We start from the raw sequence: 16,290 nt of genomic DNA on the forward strand, positions 1-16,290 counted from the left end.
CCATAAGCAAGTACCCTGCAGAATAATTTCAGACTCGAAATCAGAGGTTAAAGAAAATTTCTTTGCTCTGCTCAAGCTTTATACTGAAATTAGCCTTGAAATACATTACAGGTCTGGTTCTATTTTTTTTGTATTATTCCATGAAGAGCTGCACTCCTGGTGAGGTGTTCATTCATGTTATGGAATGGTTTACCCCAGTGAGAGAGGATAACATCCAGCAGCACATGAAAAGGTGCTCACCCCTTGGAGCTGCACTTTCTGCAGATCTGGATTTCAGTATTGTCTCTAACTTCTACCATGAGTCCCCATGAAAAATTCACTGCAAGATGCTGAGTGGTCAGTCAATGCTCCCTCCATCACTTAACATATGCCCTATTTTAATATTTTCTTTTTTTCACTGTTGTTTTTGTTTGGTTTCACTGACTGTAGATGAGACATTTTGATTTCAGGAAAACCAAGTTGTTTGAATATCATATCTACTAATAAACAAAATAAAAATAGAAGTGTTAGCCCAGAAAAACAAAGGCTGAAAGGGATATAGGATCTCTAAATAAATCAGGAGTGTAAACATCAGAGAAACAACTAAAGACCTATCTGGTAGAAGAATAACAGGTGCAAATTTACATTAATAATCTAGAATTGTGAAATAAGCTTCTTGAGCCTTAGCTCTTGGTTGATCTGAAGAGGTTCCCTGTAGGGGCAACAGGGCAAAGCTTGACCATGTCTTTCAAAATCATCCATGGTCTGCAGAAAGTAACTTCACTGAGTGTATGCAAAATTATCCATATATCCCCTTGTCCAGACACCAGAAACCAGTCCAATTTACAGACTTGTTAATATGCAATTTTCAAGACTGTACTGAAAACAGTTGTTATCCAAATTAATATAGTCTCTGATGCAGTGTAAAAACTAGCAATAATGTTTGTCATGTTTAGCCCAAAGCTAATTTAAATAAAATACAAAAGATAACGCTCATTAAATCCAAGGCTCATTTTGTTGAAGCCAAGTCAGCAAACACTGCCATGCCTACTTGGAAGTTTAAGACACTAATAAAACAAAAGCTTTAGATGTGAGAAAATAAATTGTTGGGCAAAATAATTTTTCATTAGGAATTCTGGTTAGATCTCATGGAGGGTTTTGATAGCCCACTGGTGGAAGATACCTACAGTGGAGCACAAACGTTCCTGGCCAAACCCCTTCTCCTGCAGCACAATCTACAGGCAGCAGCAGGAATGAAGGCAGGGCTGAACAAAAGACATTTATAAAGTTTTTTCTGCTGAACACATGCTAGCTGGAAGTTCCACTTGTGTTGCTTGAGTAGCACCAGGCAGCTGCACCACTAGTGAGGATTTGGCCCATGGCAAGCAAAACGTTAAGGCTATCAGTGAACAAGTGTACATGGCATTACTGCAGTCTGTGTCAATCCACAGGCACTTTACTGCTGGTAACCACTCTGCAATTAGGATTTTAAATAGTATTTGTCTTACTTTAGTTTGCTGTATTACTTAAGTCTTTTTAAGGCAGAAAGGGCACTAGCTACTGCTCTAATTTAAATAGTTTCATTCTGTCCTGGATGCATAACTGAAATGCATAACTGTATTCAAACTGAAACCTGGCCAGCATATTCTGTGAAATAATCCAAGGAACCTTAGTGGTCTCATTCAGAAAACAATTTCTGCAGCTTTGCAGTGCCCCACAGCTGTGGCAATGTGTAATATGACTGACAAGGAAGGGTGTCCTCTCTGCCCCAGTAGCCCCATCTCCTGTGGCTTTGAGGGTTTTTTTGGTAGGTCTCCAAGTCAAAAACTAAGCCTGACCCAACACAGTTAATGAGATGCAAAAAAACTGTGTACAGATGGTATTTATTGCTCATGTTCAGTGTTCCTGGTTCTGAATTCAGAAAGCTGAACAGAAAGGTCTGAGCAAGGGGGATTGAGCTACATAAGAGCACAGCATTACTCCAGCAAGGAGAACTGGTAATGCTGCATGAGTGGATGCATGAGGAATCAGCAAGATTTGTTTCTCAAATTTATTTTCTGAAACAGAGTTTTGTCCCTTTATTTGTCTTAAGTAAGACTGACTTCAACAAGAAATCAGTGGCCTCCTCTGAGTGATGCCAAACTAGAATAAGGAGACACAACATATAAAACAGGACAGTCAAATGGAGGCAGCCAGCCTAGATCCTGCTCTTGCACAATTATGTAATTTTTTAATTCTAAACATTTTCGACTACAAGGAGGTTGTTTTATTAAAAGCCACAGACACTGGCAGCCCTCACATACATATGCACAAAGGTAATCAAACTCCTAACAGCAGTGACAAAGCTTGCCAAGCAACATTCAGACTTTGGAAACCATCCATGGAATCGTAACTGGAAGGTTTGTGTGAGGAAAGAGGCAGAGCAGAAGCCACGATGCAGATCAATGATGTTACTGTGGTCAGCTGTGCCCAAGGGACAGCACAGGCTGCTGCACAATATGAACAGGCTGCCCAAGTCTTCAGACACTCCTGCACTGACCAAGTCTACTCATGAACTGTTAGGTAACACTAATGAAACTTCTTTAACAAGAAAAATAGCAAGGAAAACAACTCAAGAATCTTTAAAGGTGGTTCTGGTAGACAAACTTAGATTATTTCTTTTATTTTTTAATGGTTTTGGAGTTTTTTTTAAGCGGAAAGATCACATTTAAGAAATAAAGAATTAAGGCTTTGTCCACATCAGACATTTGTCCTGAAGCAGTAAAATCCCTTCAACTGAAATCACCACCCTGCTGAAGTTAAAAATGGCAACTTTACTGCATTTCATGCACAGACTATTCCCAAATGCACTCACTGCCCAAACCAGTACCAGACACTTATCCTATGCATGCTCTGGTACACAGCTGAGTCCAAGTACAGCCTTAATTTCAACATGGAAAAGCCAAAACTTCTCTAATACTTAGTAGCAATAGCCCACATCTAATATCTGACACCTCTAGATCTTTCCACAGATGTCACTAAGTAAAATGCAATCTATAGGTGGCAAAGAGTGCTGATAAATCAAATGTCCACCACAAAGTCAGTTCATTTCACTAAACTGACCAGAAGAAGAAGACAACCTGTTTCAGACACATGAATGGTATGAGCTGACCCACCAAGCACCAGAGCCACCATGGAGTGACTGCAGAGAACATGGCTGCATGTGGAAAACATGAGGGAAAAGCTAAACAATGCCTTTTTGGCAGCAGTGGTTGATTAGATCAGACCTCCTTGTCCCAGAAACATCTACACATACAGCACTGAGCACAAGGCACACCTCATTTTTGTCTGGTTTCAGCCAATGGCCTGCTGAACACTGAGACAGCCTCTGAGCCCCTCCTCAGGCTTTGGCTGTGCTCATTCCTGAGCTGGGCCTGCTGAAGTCATTATTTTTAAGTGCTGGAGCAGGATCCTGCCATCGAGTTAAACAAACACAGATGCTGCTTTCTCCACATGCCAGAGGTGTACACAGCCCACCACAGGAGCACCAATGGGTTCCACCAGCACTGGCTCTGGTGTGGGAAGGCCCCAGGAGAGGAGTGTGTGGTGTCCTTAGGCAGGGGCACTTTCTGTAGGGATTTGGAAAGTACCCTTCTCTCCTCAGAAAAGCTGCAGAAGTCCAAACTGCTCAAGTTGCTGATGCACTCAGATAAACGCTCCTGCACCAAAAAAAGCCTTCTGCTGACAAAAGGACGGGCAGATTTCCCTCAGCCTGCAGTACACTTCACCATTGACTCATCACCCTGAGGTGGAAACACTTGCCTGATCCCTCAACACCAACAGCCTGTTTGGTAGCATCTGTTGTGTAGTTGTTACTACCATTTTCCCAGTTTTTGCTTTCCAATAAAAACACCACTGTGCCACCAGTGCCGCTTGCAGGAGTCTCCATCTGCGTGATCTGACCGGAGCAAAGAACACAGTGACCCCAGGATATCACATTCTGAGTCCTGGGCAGAAACTCCTCCTGGCACAGAGGCAGGATCCAATTCACTCCTTTAACAGAGGTAGGTGGTCATTTTTCAGCTGCAGCACATTCAGGAGACACAGAGACATGAAATTCAGTGTTACAGCTGGAAGTTGGGCAGTCCGGCCTTCACCTGGCTGCAATCCAGTCATGACATGTGCATAAGACAGACCTCCCCAAAAAAGCAGGGATAAAACACCCTCCTTTCCTACCTCAGCCTAAAACTTCAGCTCTTTTTCAGTTCATCAGCTCAGAGTAAATGACAGATACATAAAGACACTTCAGGAGACACTATATATAGGGTGAAGTGAACTTTTTCCCAGGAACCTCTAGATCTAGGTCATCTTGCTTCTTCTGGGAAGCAGAAAAAACCAGGTTACTCATTGAACAAGAATACAGTTTATAAAAGAAATAAAAGATTACTTGGAGCATGAAATCTTGTGTGGATAGTATTTTTTTGTTTCCTAAAGGACTTTTAAAAACAAAACTCGCCATGAAACACTGTCTGAATACCTGACTCCATCCACTTTAAACTGAGAAACTCACTATATTTACAGAAAGAATGGGCATTCTTCAGTAAACTTACTTTCTGCAGTTTAGCCACACAGTAAACACAACTTCAGGTCTCAGAAATTTCAGGGAGTTTGTCTATATTCAGACATAATATAAAATCCCTCCCTGCACTTTATCTGTGATTCCTACAGGAGGCTGGAATGATTACACACAACCCAGGCTAGCTTTCATATGAATCCACTCCGATGGATTAAATACCACATTCCCACTTCCAGCTGAGGGCAGGTGGGAGAATAACCAAGCATCTCACTCAGGTTTGGGCCAAGGGCCACCATGTAACTCAGGCCAGCCCCTGGGGTACCCGGCCAGCTCAGCCACTGCAGCACATGAAGGCGCCACTACCTGAAGAGGTGACCAGGGCAGGAAAAGTTTCCTCAGCTCGGGAGAGACCTCAGTGCAGCACCACCTGTGCAGTGCCCCTCGCCTGCTTCCAATCAGCAGATCCCTAAAAAGTGTCGAGGTGTGGGCCTGTATTTCAGTTTAGTGACTACAGAGGGGACTTCATTAGCTCTTGTGAGCACAATCAAAACAGCCCACAGTGACTTGGAGAGCCAGGAACTGGAAGGTGAAAAAGCACTAACCAAGAAAAAAATTAACAGTTAATTTAACATTAAGTATTTGCTTGAATTTTAAAACTGATTCTCTTCCCTTCCAAGAAGAGTTATACACTTTAAAGGACACCATTCTCCATGGGACAATCCACAACTGCCTCAAGGTCTCCAAGTATATAGATGCAACATTAAAGAACTCTGTGAAGCAGAAACTAAAGCAATGTCTTAGTCATATTTCATAAGCTAAATTGAAGATAAATGGATGCAACTGCAATCCAAATCATAATATTTAAACAGAAAACAACCAAGGGAAATCCCAAAACATCAGAAACTGGCAATGGCAATTAAGCAAGTACTACTACAGAGCATAAAATAAAGTCTACAGATGTTAAAACATTAATTTCAGTGTCTTAACTAAATCTGAATTTAGAGCACTAGTTTGCTGAGCCTTTTATGTATTTTCCACTGAATACAGCAGTCCACTGCTTTTTATTAAGCAACAGTGCAGACCAAACCAGTCTAGCAGTTTGGTATGTCTGCAGTCAAGCAATGCTTACACTCATTTGTTCAAAACCTGAGAGCAATCTCTTCTCTCTCTGAACTTTAAATAAAATTAATGTATTCAGGCAAAATAAATACTAGTCTTAATCTATATTGCAAAATTACACGATGTCTGAATTAAAGATTTCGACAACTGTGTTAATAAAACACTGTGATTAACGTTCAGTGCACAGAACAAGCTCTGGATCTGGCTTTAATTACAGCGATGAATAAAAGTCAGACACAGGCATTGGCCCAGAGTATTCATGCATTATACTGTCCCATAGATACCAAAATAATGGAATCTGATGCACTTTGATCTCTTAGATAAGCCTCCCACAGCTCTGAAACAGAAAGGGCAAGAGCACCCAACCTCATCCAGTTCTGCAATGTTCACACAGAGTCATAAGAGATTTGTATCCCTACTACCAAGATACATCTTATGGGAATAAATACAGAGAAATATTGCTCCATTTCCTTCTGGCTAGAGCTTGTACACAAATCATCCAGAGAGCCACACAGAGTGAAAGTGGTGAGGACTACAGGGACACTTTATAGTCTCCACAGAGCTATTTATACTTGGACAGTAGTTATGTTATAATATATTTGTGGGATATATTCTAGTCTGATTTTCTCTTCTAATGCAGTTTTGCCATGACACAGATTAGAAACTGGTGGCATGTGGTAGATGTAATGGTTTTAATCGTGGTTGCAAGATGGTCAATTCCTTGCTTTTGTCCAAACCAGCTCAGACTGACTCATTTTTTGCTTACAACTGGATAGTCAAGCAGCTTCATTAAATTTTATTAGTCATAAACCAGGCTGTTCCTTGATGCTTCTAAGACCTCTCTTAGCAGTCCAAACTCCACTGGCATGTGGGCTAGCTACAGTCCCAAACTCTGGGAAACTCAGCCCTGTCAGCCAGCTGAGACTTGTTTTTAAGTGAAGATGAAGATGTCCCTGCATGAGCTTTTGGCCTTGGAGTGCAGGTACTACATGCAAGGACTGCTCCTGAACCTTGCCTCTAGAAATACAGATTGCTCCCTCTGAGTAAAGAGCAGATGAGAGGACATGGAGGCCACTCTAGTGTCCAAAAATACAACCAAGGGAAACAGGTTTCAGTATTGCAAGGATAATAGTCTGCACATTCATCACCACATGCTGGGACTAAGGGAGGAACTGAATTTCCTGAGTCACAGTTTCTCTCATCCTTCCAACAGTTTCAGTCCTCCCCCATGCACCTCAGCTCTACATCATCCCTCAACTAAACCAATGGCTAAAACCAGAGGGAGGACGAGAAGGCTCAAAAACCAGCCTGGCCTTTGACAGAGGGTGTGCAAACGTGCACAGAGCACATGTGAGCGTTGTGGTGGATCAGCAGAAATGCCCAGCCCATAACCCAGCTGGTTGTGATTTGGCTGACGCAAGCGCCGTTAAAGGATGGCGCTTTTATCTCCTCCTCCAGTCGCCGCACGCATCTGCTCTTTGTCCATGTCACCGTGTGTGGATCCTGGCCCAGCAGCTTTTATGCCACCAGCATTCTGACCTTCTCCTTCACTGATGAGAAACAGAGTGGTTGGCAGATTCCTATGGAGGGGCTGGTAAATAAAATAATGGCTCTCTCTAACTGTTTGGTCTCTTGGAGATTGTTTCATTAGTTCATAGGAAAGTCACGGCTGATTTGCTTTAGTCCATTCCACAGATCATTATCTGTCCAAAAGATAAAAGTGGGTTTATTTTCTGTGGGTCAGAAACTGACTCCAGATGTACAGCCAGCAACAGCTGATCACAGCACTGAACCCAAGGTACATACGGGAAACAGACGGGAAGAGCTTCCTAAAGGCATGGTGGTCCTAGATTTTAGGGAGGGTGGTACTGCATGTTTGGGTTGGCTTGTCCAAAAGAATGCATCATCTCCCAGCACAGCAAAGATTCATCACCCTGATTAGGCAAGATTTCTTATTACCATCTCCACAGACTCTTCATCCTACTAATCAAGCATCTGGAATGCAGGCTGCCAAATAAATGCTGAACTATCAGATTCCAAAACAGATTTTAGGAGACTTATCTACTGCCTTAAACAGATCTTCTGATAAAGCTCCCTCTCTCCAGCATCAGTTTTGTCATAAATTTCCACAGAGGTTCCTTTTGTAATAGAGGAACATTATTTTATTAAAATCAAATTACCATTGAACACTTTACAAACTTGAATTAAATTACTAAGCATGCCTGCACTAAAGATAAACTTTATTACTCCTTCACTCCTCATTTTACAGTGAAGAAACTAAAGCACAGAGCAGTTAAGTGGTCTGCTGAAGTTACAAACAGAAGAGAAGACATTAAATAAGGATGATGATGGCTTACCCTAGGGCTGCTAGAGTGGGGGTTTTTGGTAGATTTTGTTTTGTTTAGTCTTGGGGCTGGGAGTTTTTGTGGTTGAAGTGCAGTTTTACCCAGCAAGAAGTTACACAACTCTAGCTCTGCTGGGACAGGTCACTGCTATGGCTGTCCCCCAAGAGGCAGGCAGAACATCACAACATCTTCTACAAAAACACATCCTACCTTCAGGGGGGAGCAAGACATAGCTTTGCTTCTGAGACCTTCATAATGTCAGGGCCAATTTTTCTTGTCGTCTAAGCAGAGACTGAAGCTTGCTTTGCCTTTCAGAGTTCACAGAATAGCGACTCTTCAGCTTTTTCCCCCAAAAATTTTTCATTCTTGCTCAACCATGACATCCCTAAAAACCTGCTCATTTTGTAATTCTTTGGTCTCTGAGGAACTGCTTCATTCTCTCATAGAAGAATCATGGCTGATTTGCTTTAGTCTACTCCACAGACTATTACTTCTCCAAAATACAAATATGTTTCCCTGTGCATATGGGGAGGCAGAAACAAGGACAAGCACAAGAACTGGAAGACACAAGTCTGCCACAAGCAAGAGGTGTTATTTTTAGTTTCCTTGCCTTACATTCTGCAACCGGTTTGACTACAGCCATTAACAGGGTCTGCAGAAGTGCTCATCAAGCTGAGCTTCCTTCCTTTGTTGAAGTGATGAGCAAGGACACAGGACAACAATGGGGATAGACTCTGCAGAGCACCTTGAGCCAACTTAAGACACTTCTTGCAGAAATCCACGTGAAGCAGAAACCAATACTCTGTTAAATGTGATTATGAATATATTATCTTCTTTTCATAATGCCCCTTGGAAGATCTTCTGGACAGAGTGGTTAGGAACAGATCCTTACCAACTGCCAACTCAACAACAGTGAATCTAGAAACCAGCTCTAATTTTATAAGAAAGGTGGTAACACAGAGAACTCAAACATTAGCACACTCTTCCCACTTCCTCCAGCCATGCCTAACACATTTTTAACCAACTGTAGTTTAAAATCCATTTTAAGCAGATAAAGCATTACAATATTCAACCAATATTAATTAAAATATTCATTTAAACTGTTCATGAATGGGTACTTTCAAGACTGAAGTTACCTAACTCTGTGATACCATCCAGTATCCTTTACTTTCAGGTCTGTTTTCCTTCCTCTCTTCTCCCTCTGCTCCACCAGCTTTTTTCACCAGCAAAATGAAAGACATCCCCCATCAGGCAGTGTGGCAGGCTATGCTGAAACCAGCATGCATTGAGACAGGAAATACAGGTGCAGGCTTTTTCTAACTGTTGTCTAGAAAGGAAGTTTAGACTTAGTACCCTCAAGAAACTTTTCACCTAGAACTGATTACCAGCAATACAATTCTTGAGACAACTTGCTAAATCCTTCAGCTGTGAAAGAATAAGAAGTGTCATGGCATATTGTTCACTAACCAAATAATCTTGAATGCTACTATAATGACATTCATAATACATATATTTCATTTCTGCATGGAAAGTGAACTGTATAGCCCTATATTGATATTAAAAAAAGGTTTATTGCATTGCACATACAAATAATTTACCAGAACTGCTGCATAAAACATGTAATACAGCTTTTCTGAATGCAGGTCTAAACTACATCATAACTATTTATCAGGAGTGACTTTATCACTTAATGCTCAGTCTTTCACAGATAAAATGTTATTCCAGAAAACTATTAAAACACTTCATTTCTGAGATTGCTTGAGAGACCTTATGTAATTCAATGTTATCCTTGAGGAGAAGCACCAAACACCACTGGCTACTCTACCATTTCTTATCCACGCAGCAAACTCTCAACTTCAGCTCCTCCATCACTTTCCCTCCTCATTGCAGCTGAATTTCACCTTGGGCACTGCTGCCAGAAGGGACCAACCAGCAACAAAAACAAAGAGTTTGAAGCCCTTTGAAGTTTCCATCAGACTCAGGAATTGTGGACTGGAGTGATATTCAGCTGACATCCACAAGTGCAACTGTAATTCATATACACCATCACCAAGATGTGGAGGACAAGCAGAAAAAAGGGCAAGACATGCATAGGCAACTTTTAAATATGCTGCTTTCTCTTATATGAAAGTAACCCTACTATCTGGTTTGCTTTTTTTCACTGAGAGCTTTCTGTATGCAACATTTTCCCATTGCATCTTTCCCCTTTTTATGCTGTTCCAACATAGATCAAGAGTTCCAGATTTTTTACAGCCACTCCATGGTAGATTATAACCTGTTACACTACCACAGTCTCCTTTCTTGTACAATACAAGCAGTCACAGATGATAAATCATTTCCATCAGGGCCCAAGGGAATTTTTTGTTCAGCTCTTTCTATAAATAGGTGCAACTCCTAGATCAGAATTCATCTGGCTAGCAATTTTTAATTATATTAATTGCTGTGCCTTTGAAAAGACAGGATCAGAACACCAATGCAACACATTACTTAAGTCATGAGGAGAGAGTAACAAAGGCTTGGTTTCTCTCTTGAGCAGAAAACATCCAACACTCCCATCCAGAGGGCAAGGTTCACACAGAAATGCAGTGGGCTCTTTCAGGAAGATTCTCTGACTGTTCAAACTGGGCACTCCTTCAGCATCTCCAGGGCTGCACCTGCTGTGCTGTGCTCCTCACTGTGGCACTGCCAGGACAGGCTGATGTGCCACCTCCCTGAACCGGGAGCAGCTGGAGTGAAGCACGACAAGCCAGAGGGACGAGGACATGCACACTGTGTACAGGTGACACTCAGCTCAGAGGAGGCCAAGGAGGCTATTGCAGCAACCTCAGCTTCAGGAGAAGCCATGAGACATCCTAAATTACACTTTCAAAACCTGCTGTCCCCAACAGCTTTTGGAAGATTATGGGAGCACAGCATTGGGTTAAGCTCCCGTTTGTGATCTCTCGTCTCATTTTGTGCCTACAGCCAAATCAAATGAGTATCCAGGCCAAAAGGTTTTAAATTAATCCCTCCAAATAAAAAAAAGGAAAAAAATCCACTACATCTACTGAAACATTTTATCTTGGCCTGTAAGGCAACACATGGTGGTGGTACAAAGTACCAGAGGGTGCTCTGGAGCTCTGCAGGTAAAATATTTTATCAGTCCATCTGCCACATCAACATATCAAAAGAGCTTGTATGAGGTTACTATCAACACCAAGATCTTGTGCTTATTTCTCATGCTGTTAGCTAAGTAATTTAGCAAGTGCCATACATCCTTTTTAGAAGACTGCAGTGTATTTTGTCCACAGTAATACTCTACAGAAACTTAGGGAGAAAAGGTGCAAAGCATTTTGTACTTTACTGGATAAAAATTCCAAAATTTAGTAAAACGGCAAATTATTTCCTACAGCTATTAAGGAACTATTTAACAACAGAAATATGAGACTTAAGAAAAGTGACACATCTGTTCTGTAAAAAAAAAGTCTTTGAGGAGAACTACTAGAATAAGAGAAACTGAAAAAAACCCCGTGAACTTGTATGGAAAAACAGCAGAGGGCATATTGCCAACAGATGGTGAAGAAGTGATACACCAAAAAGGAAAACAAAGTTGAAAGCATACTCAATTTTGAGGACTTGAGGAAAAAAAAAAACAAAACCAAAGCTAACTCCTTCCTAATCACGGATTCCCTGGTTAAAAATGGAGCTGCATGTTCTTAACACTTAGGAAAGCAATTGTAATTTCTGGGTTCTAAAATGGAGGCATTCAAAATTAGTGTCTGTCTATGAAAATGTTGGTCCACTCTTGAAATCACTTCCTTCCTCCCTGCTATGAAAACACATTCTTTTTTTTGGTGTGTTTTCATTTTTTTCTTGTGTTACTGGTTAAGCTCAATGCACTGGAAAATATCTGATGCTTTAATGGGCCACTTTCTTATTAATTCAGACACCTGTTTAAAAAGATGCTTCCTCTCTGAGGCCTTTCTGCAGCAGCTGGTAACAGGTACTGCCACAGGAACCAAGAGACAGGTATTTGCAGAGCCTCTCAAATGAAGTTATTCCCCATTATTCTGTGTCCATACTGTTCAATCCAATTCTCAACCTGACTTTTGGAAGTAGGAATTTTACACAGCCAGTTTAAGAGCACTCACTGATCAAAGGAATGTGACATGCTCTACTGCAGTTTTTACTGGGGTTACATTTTGCAGTTGGAACTCAATAGGTAAATAAACACTAAGGCATAACAAGAGTGCCACATGAACACCCCTGGCACAATCCTCTCAGAACACAAAAAAGTACTTTAAATGTCAAAATAATACAGAAGTCATCTTCTACAACTGTCTATCTTCCCCCAGCAAACCTCCTTCCCTTAGTTTGCATACCTTGCAAGAGCTATTCAGGAAGCTGACACACTGTTGCTGCAAACCAAAGAGCAACAGACACATCAGATTTAACTCTCTTCTAAAATATGCAGCTGAAATTTCAGCAGTTGGCTTCAAAACTGTTCACCTTCCAGTTTCTCAAGGCTAGTTGCCACAAGTTTTCAAACTTGTTTTATCCCCTTCCTTGCTTTGATTCCTAATATCTACACATTATACACTAACTCTGGTTAAGACACTGAAAGAAGTAATTACCAGGAAGAAGGGCACAACTTTCCCATTTGTAACTTCGACTCTGAGCAGCTGAAGTTGAAATTAAAATGGGTGACTTACTTCTAGCACAAAAGTAACACTGGAGCATCAGCAATTGTTCGTACTTAAGAGTTTTGTGTAGCTTGTAAACATTAACTAATTTAAAGTGATAAATCCTTTCAACCTCTTAAGTGCACAAAATGCTGCATAATACTGTAGCTAAGGCCTATCTAGCTTTTTTTTTTTTTTTAAGTCACAATCCATTGTGGTTCAAAACCTGTGGAGAGAGTAGCTTTGATTTTGACTATGAGACGCTAAAGGCTACCCTAAGGTGAAGCTTTAGGAACTGCCAGGATCAGTGGAGGAGTTTTCAGGACAGACAGTGATGTTTGACACAGCCAAGCGCCTGTGGGCACATCACCTGATGCTGCACAGCTTCTTCAGCTGAGGCAAGGTTTGCTATGAATACACTTACTCCATAATAGACACCTGTGGGTTCATTTATTTTACTGTCTGTCGGGTTCTCAGTCAACCATCCACACTTACAGACAAGTTTTTTTTTTTCATCAAGAAAAATTTTTTAAAAACCTCTGACCACAGAGGAAGAGTCCTTATCTATGCCAACATCCACACTAGAAGGCCTGCATAAGGTATAAACCTGATTGGTGACTCTCACAAGAGCTAACAGGTTGCTTTCAAAGGGAAGAATAAGAAAACAAAAAACCTCCTCAAGTCCTCTTAGAATCAGAGATATAAATGCAATAATTGCACAAACAAACTTTTTATGCTGATTTGACAAAAATACAATGAACATCTAAACCTCATGGACCATTCAGGCTTAATTTAGAACAACACAACCTTTGAAAACTTGATCTGCCACCAAGCACTTTCTATTTACTGGACTTCAGCAGACATAGTTCAGAAATCAGAACACAAAAATTCCTCACATCACGGAATTTATTCTGGCATTCAGCTTTTGCACCCAAACAAAACAATCAGGCACACACTGCCAAGAAACATCAGTGCAGCTTCAGGGCACCAGCAAAAGCTGCTACGTGCAGGGCTTCTCTTCAACACTCACGGGGCTCCTACCAGGGTGGAATTCTTGAACTCGCTAAAGCATTTATAGATTACACGCCTGTCCGGTTAAATACTTCCTGCAATTTTGTTAATTATACATCAGGGTCTGCAATTAGGGAATGACTCCCATCCTAGAAAACATACAGCTCTCAAGTCACCCCCCAGAATGTGTGTCTCGACTGCCATTTCTGCAGATGCCTCTGCTATGTATGCATGCTATTATCCCAGACAGGAAAATACTTTCAAAACTTGAATAGAACGTGCAGTTCTACCGCTGGAGGGTTTTCCTTTTCATTTTTGAGTGCTGCAGACCGCTTGTTTAGGTCAATACACATTTCTGTAAGTGGGGGTGGAGATCTCCGGGGGCAGACAAGTGCAACCCCAAGTTCAGGTTCCCTTTCCGTGTCCATCCCTTCAGAGGCGGCCAAGCGCAGGCTTTCACACCATCGCCATCCCCCCTCCACATCGGCGCTATCCTCCGCTGTCAGCAAAGCCACCAAAGCAAATACCGGGCCTTTTCCTTCTTTCCCCCTTGATTCGTCATCAAGATGTAAATTAACAGAGTCTCTCAGAGACAGGAAAAAAAACCAAAAAACGCACCGAACAATGGGAAACACTTCCCCGCCGCTGCCCCACAGGACGGAGGGAAACAGGATCCCCTGCGCTGGGGGAGTTACTCAGCGAGGATCAGATGCTGCTAAAAATACGGGAGCGGTGCGAGCGGGCCCGGGCAAAGCCCGGGCAGGGCCCGCGGTCCCCGTCCCGGAGCGTCCCCGCGCCAGACGGTGATGTCACCGCCGGCGGCAACAAAGGACGCGGCACCGGCCGGGCGGCCCCTGCCCTCCGCCCCCCGCCCCGCCGGCGGCACCGCGCCTCCCGCCCGCCCGGAGCGCCGGCACCGGCCGAGACAAAGCGGCTTCCCCTGCGCTACGTGCGGGCGGAAAGGGAGAGGTTCGGGCCGCCCAGCGCCGGAGCGGCGGCGGCGGGGAGGCGGCGGCCTCCGGGGCGGTGCGGGCCGGCCCCCGGGCGAGCGGCCCCGCGACCCCCGGCAGCCGCGGCGCGGCCCCGCTGTCGCCCCCTCCCCTACCTGATATGGCGGCGGCGGCTCCTGATCCGGCTCAGCCCCGTCTCCGTAGCTAGCTCTGTCCGACTGGGACTCGTGGAGCAGCGAGATGTCATCCGAGGTGGGGGACTTGAGGCAGTTCCCCATCTTCCCGGGGGGAGCGCGGCCCCCCCTCCGCCTCCTCCCGCTCCGGATCCGCGCCCTCAGCCTCCCCGCCGCAGCGCGCAGCCCGCAGCCGCCCCGCCGGGGAGGCTCATGCCAGCCCCGGCCCTAAGCGGCTTAGCAGCTGCAGCCCGGCCGCCTCCCGCTCCGCTCCGCAGCCGCCCCGACCCCCGAGCCGGGGGGGCGGCAGGACGGGCCTCCCACCCCCCGTGGGGCAGCGGGCTCCGGTGGGTCCGCCCGCCCCGCGGCTGCCCGGCGCGGTTCTGCTTCCCGGTCACCAGCTCCCTGCGCACTGGGCTTTGTCGCACGGGCCGCCCTGGCTCCTCCTCTCACCCCTCCCCGCCGGGCGCGGGGAGCAGCCGCGGGGCCTCGCTGGGCTCCGCGCCCCCCGGCCCCGCCGCGGGGACAGCCCTGCCCGCCCCCGACGGAACGAGGCGGGACGGGACGGGCTGGGGGACCCAGCCGCCTGCTGGGCTCCCCCGGCCCCAAAATGGTGGGAGCCGCTTCGCTCCGCCCCCGAGCGCGGTGTTTGTGTTCCGGGCATGGCGGAGCCGGCGGCCGCTCGGGCCCGGCGGGGCGGGACGGCAGCGGGGACCCCGCAGCACCCGGCCCAGCCCGGCTGAGGGGCTTGTGCGGACCAGGGACCTTCCCAAGGGTTCCGCCGCGGGCGGGTCCCCAGGCAGGGAACGGGTTCCCCGTGCTGGTCTCTGGCGTGACCCGAGGGCACGGTCAGGGTAGGCACAGGGCAGTGAATCCCAGAGTGGAGCAAAACCAGCAGCAGGCACTTGGCTTTTGCATTTCTAAAGGTTTTTTATGCAATGAGCAGGTACTATATTTAGCTCCTTTTTTTTCCCCTTCATAAAAATATATCCTTACTTGGATATAAGTATAGATAAGTACTGATAAATGCAAATTTGAGGACAGTGAATGCTCCTGTGTCCCTGTGTTAGTGTGCTAGCACTGACCCGCACAGAGTGGAATATACTATGGTCCTTTGGTTCCCCAAAATGCACCCTTGGCCTTCAGATTCACACCATGGAAAATACTTTGAAATCCAATTTTTAAAGTGAAGTGGTTTTTAAGGTGAAGCAAATGTAGAGAGCAGCTGCAAAGTCCAGTCTGTAAAGCAGTACAGCGTGGCTGCTGCTTATCACTGAGTTCTCTGCTGATACAGCTCGTGCCTGCTTTGCACCTCTTGGATCACAGTATCTCCAGACCTGTTGTTCACAGTGACATATTTGGCCCCACAACTTTTGCTGGTGGACCTCAATCTGGGATCAGAGTTTTTGCTGATTATCCTTATGAGCTCATTCTTGTATATTTCATTTTATTACTGTTTAGGGTGGTTTGTTTTGCTGCTTATCAATGCATAAGTTA

At 44.5% G+C, this 16,290-nt stretch overlaps 1 protein-coding gene across 1 annotated transcript in view; it reads right to left on the bottom strand.

Moving 5' to 3' along the window:
- Positions 1-15,322, bottom strand: part of RNF11 (ring finger protein 11) — a 31,132-nt gene extending 15,810 nt beyond the window's left edge. Inside the window, exon 1 of the mRNA XM_066556076.1 lies at positions 14,776-15,322. Coding sequence (XP_066412173.1) covers positions 14,776-14,898 — 123 coding nt within the window. The 5' untranslated portion in view covers positions 14,899-15,322. The remainder of the gene's footprint in view (positions 1-14,775) is intronic.
- Positions 15,323-16,290: the final 968 nt, after the last annotated feature.

This window comes from Molothrus aeneus, chromosome 9 (genome assembly GCF_037042795.1).
Source record: "Molothrus aeneus isolate 106 chromosome 9, BPBGC_Maene_1.0, whole genome shotgun sequence".
In the NCBI taxonomy this organism is placed as follows: Eukaryota; Metazoa; Chordata; class Aves; order Passeriformes; family Icteridae; genus Molothrus; species Molothrus aeneus.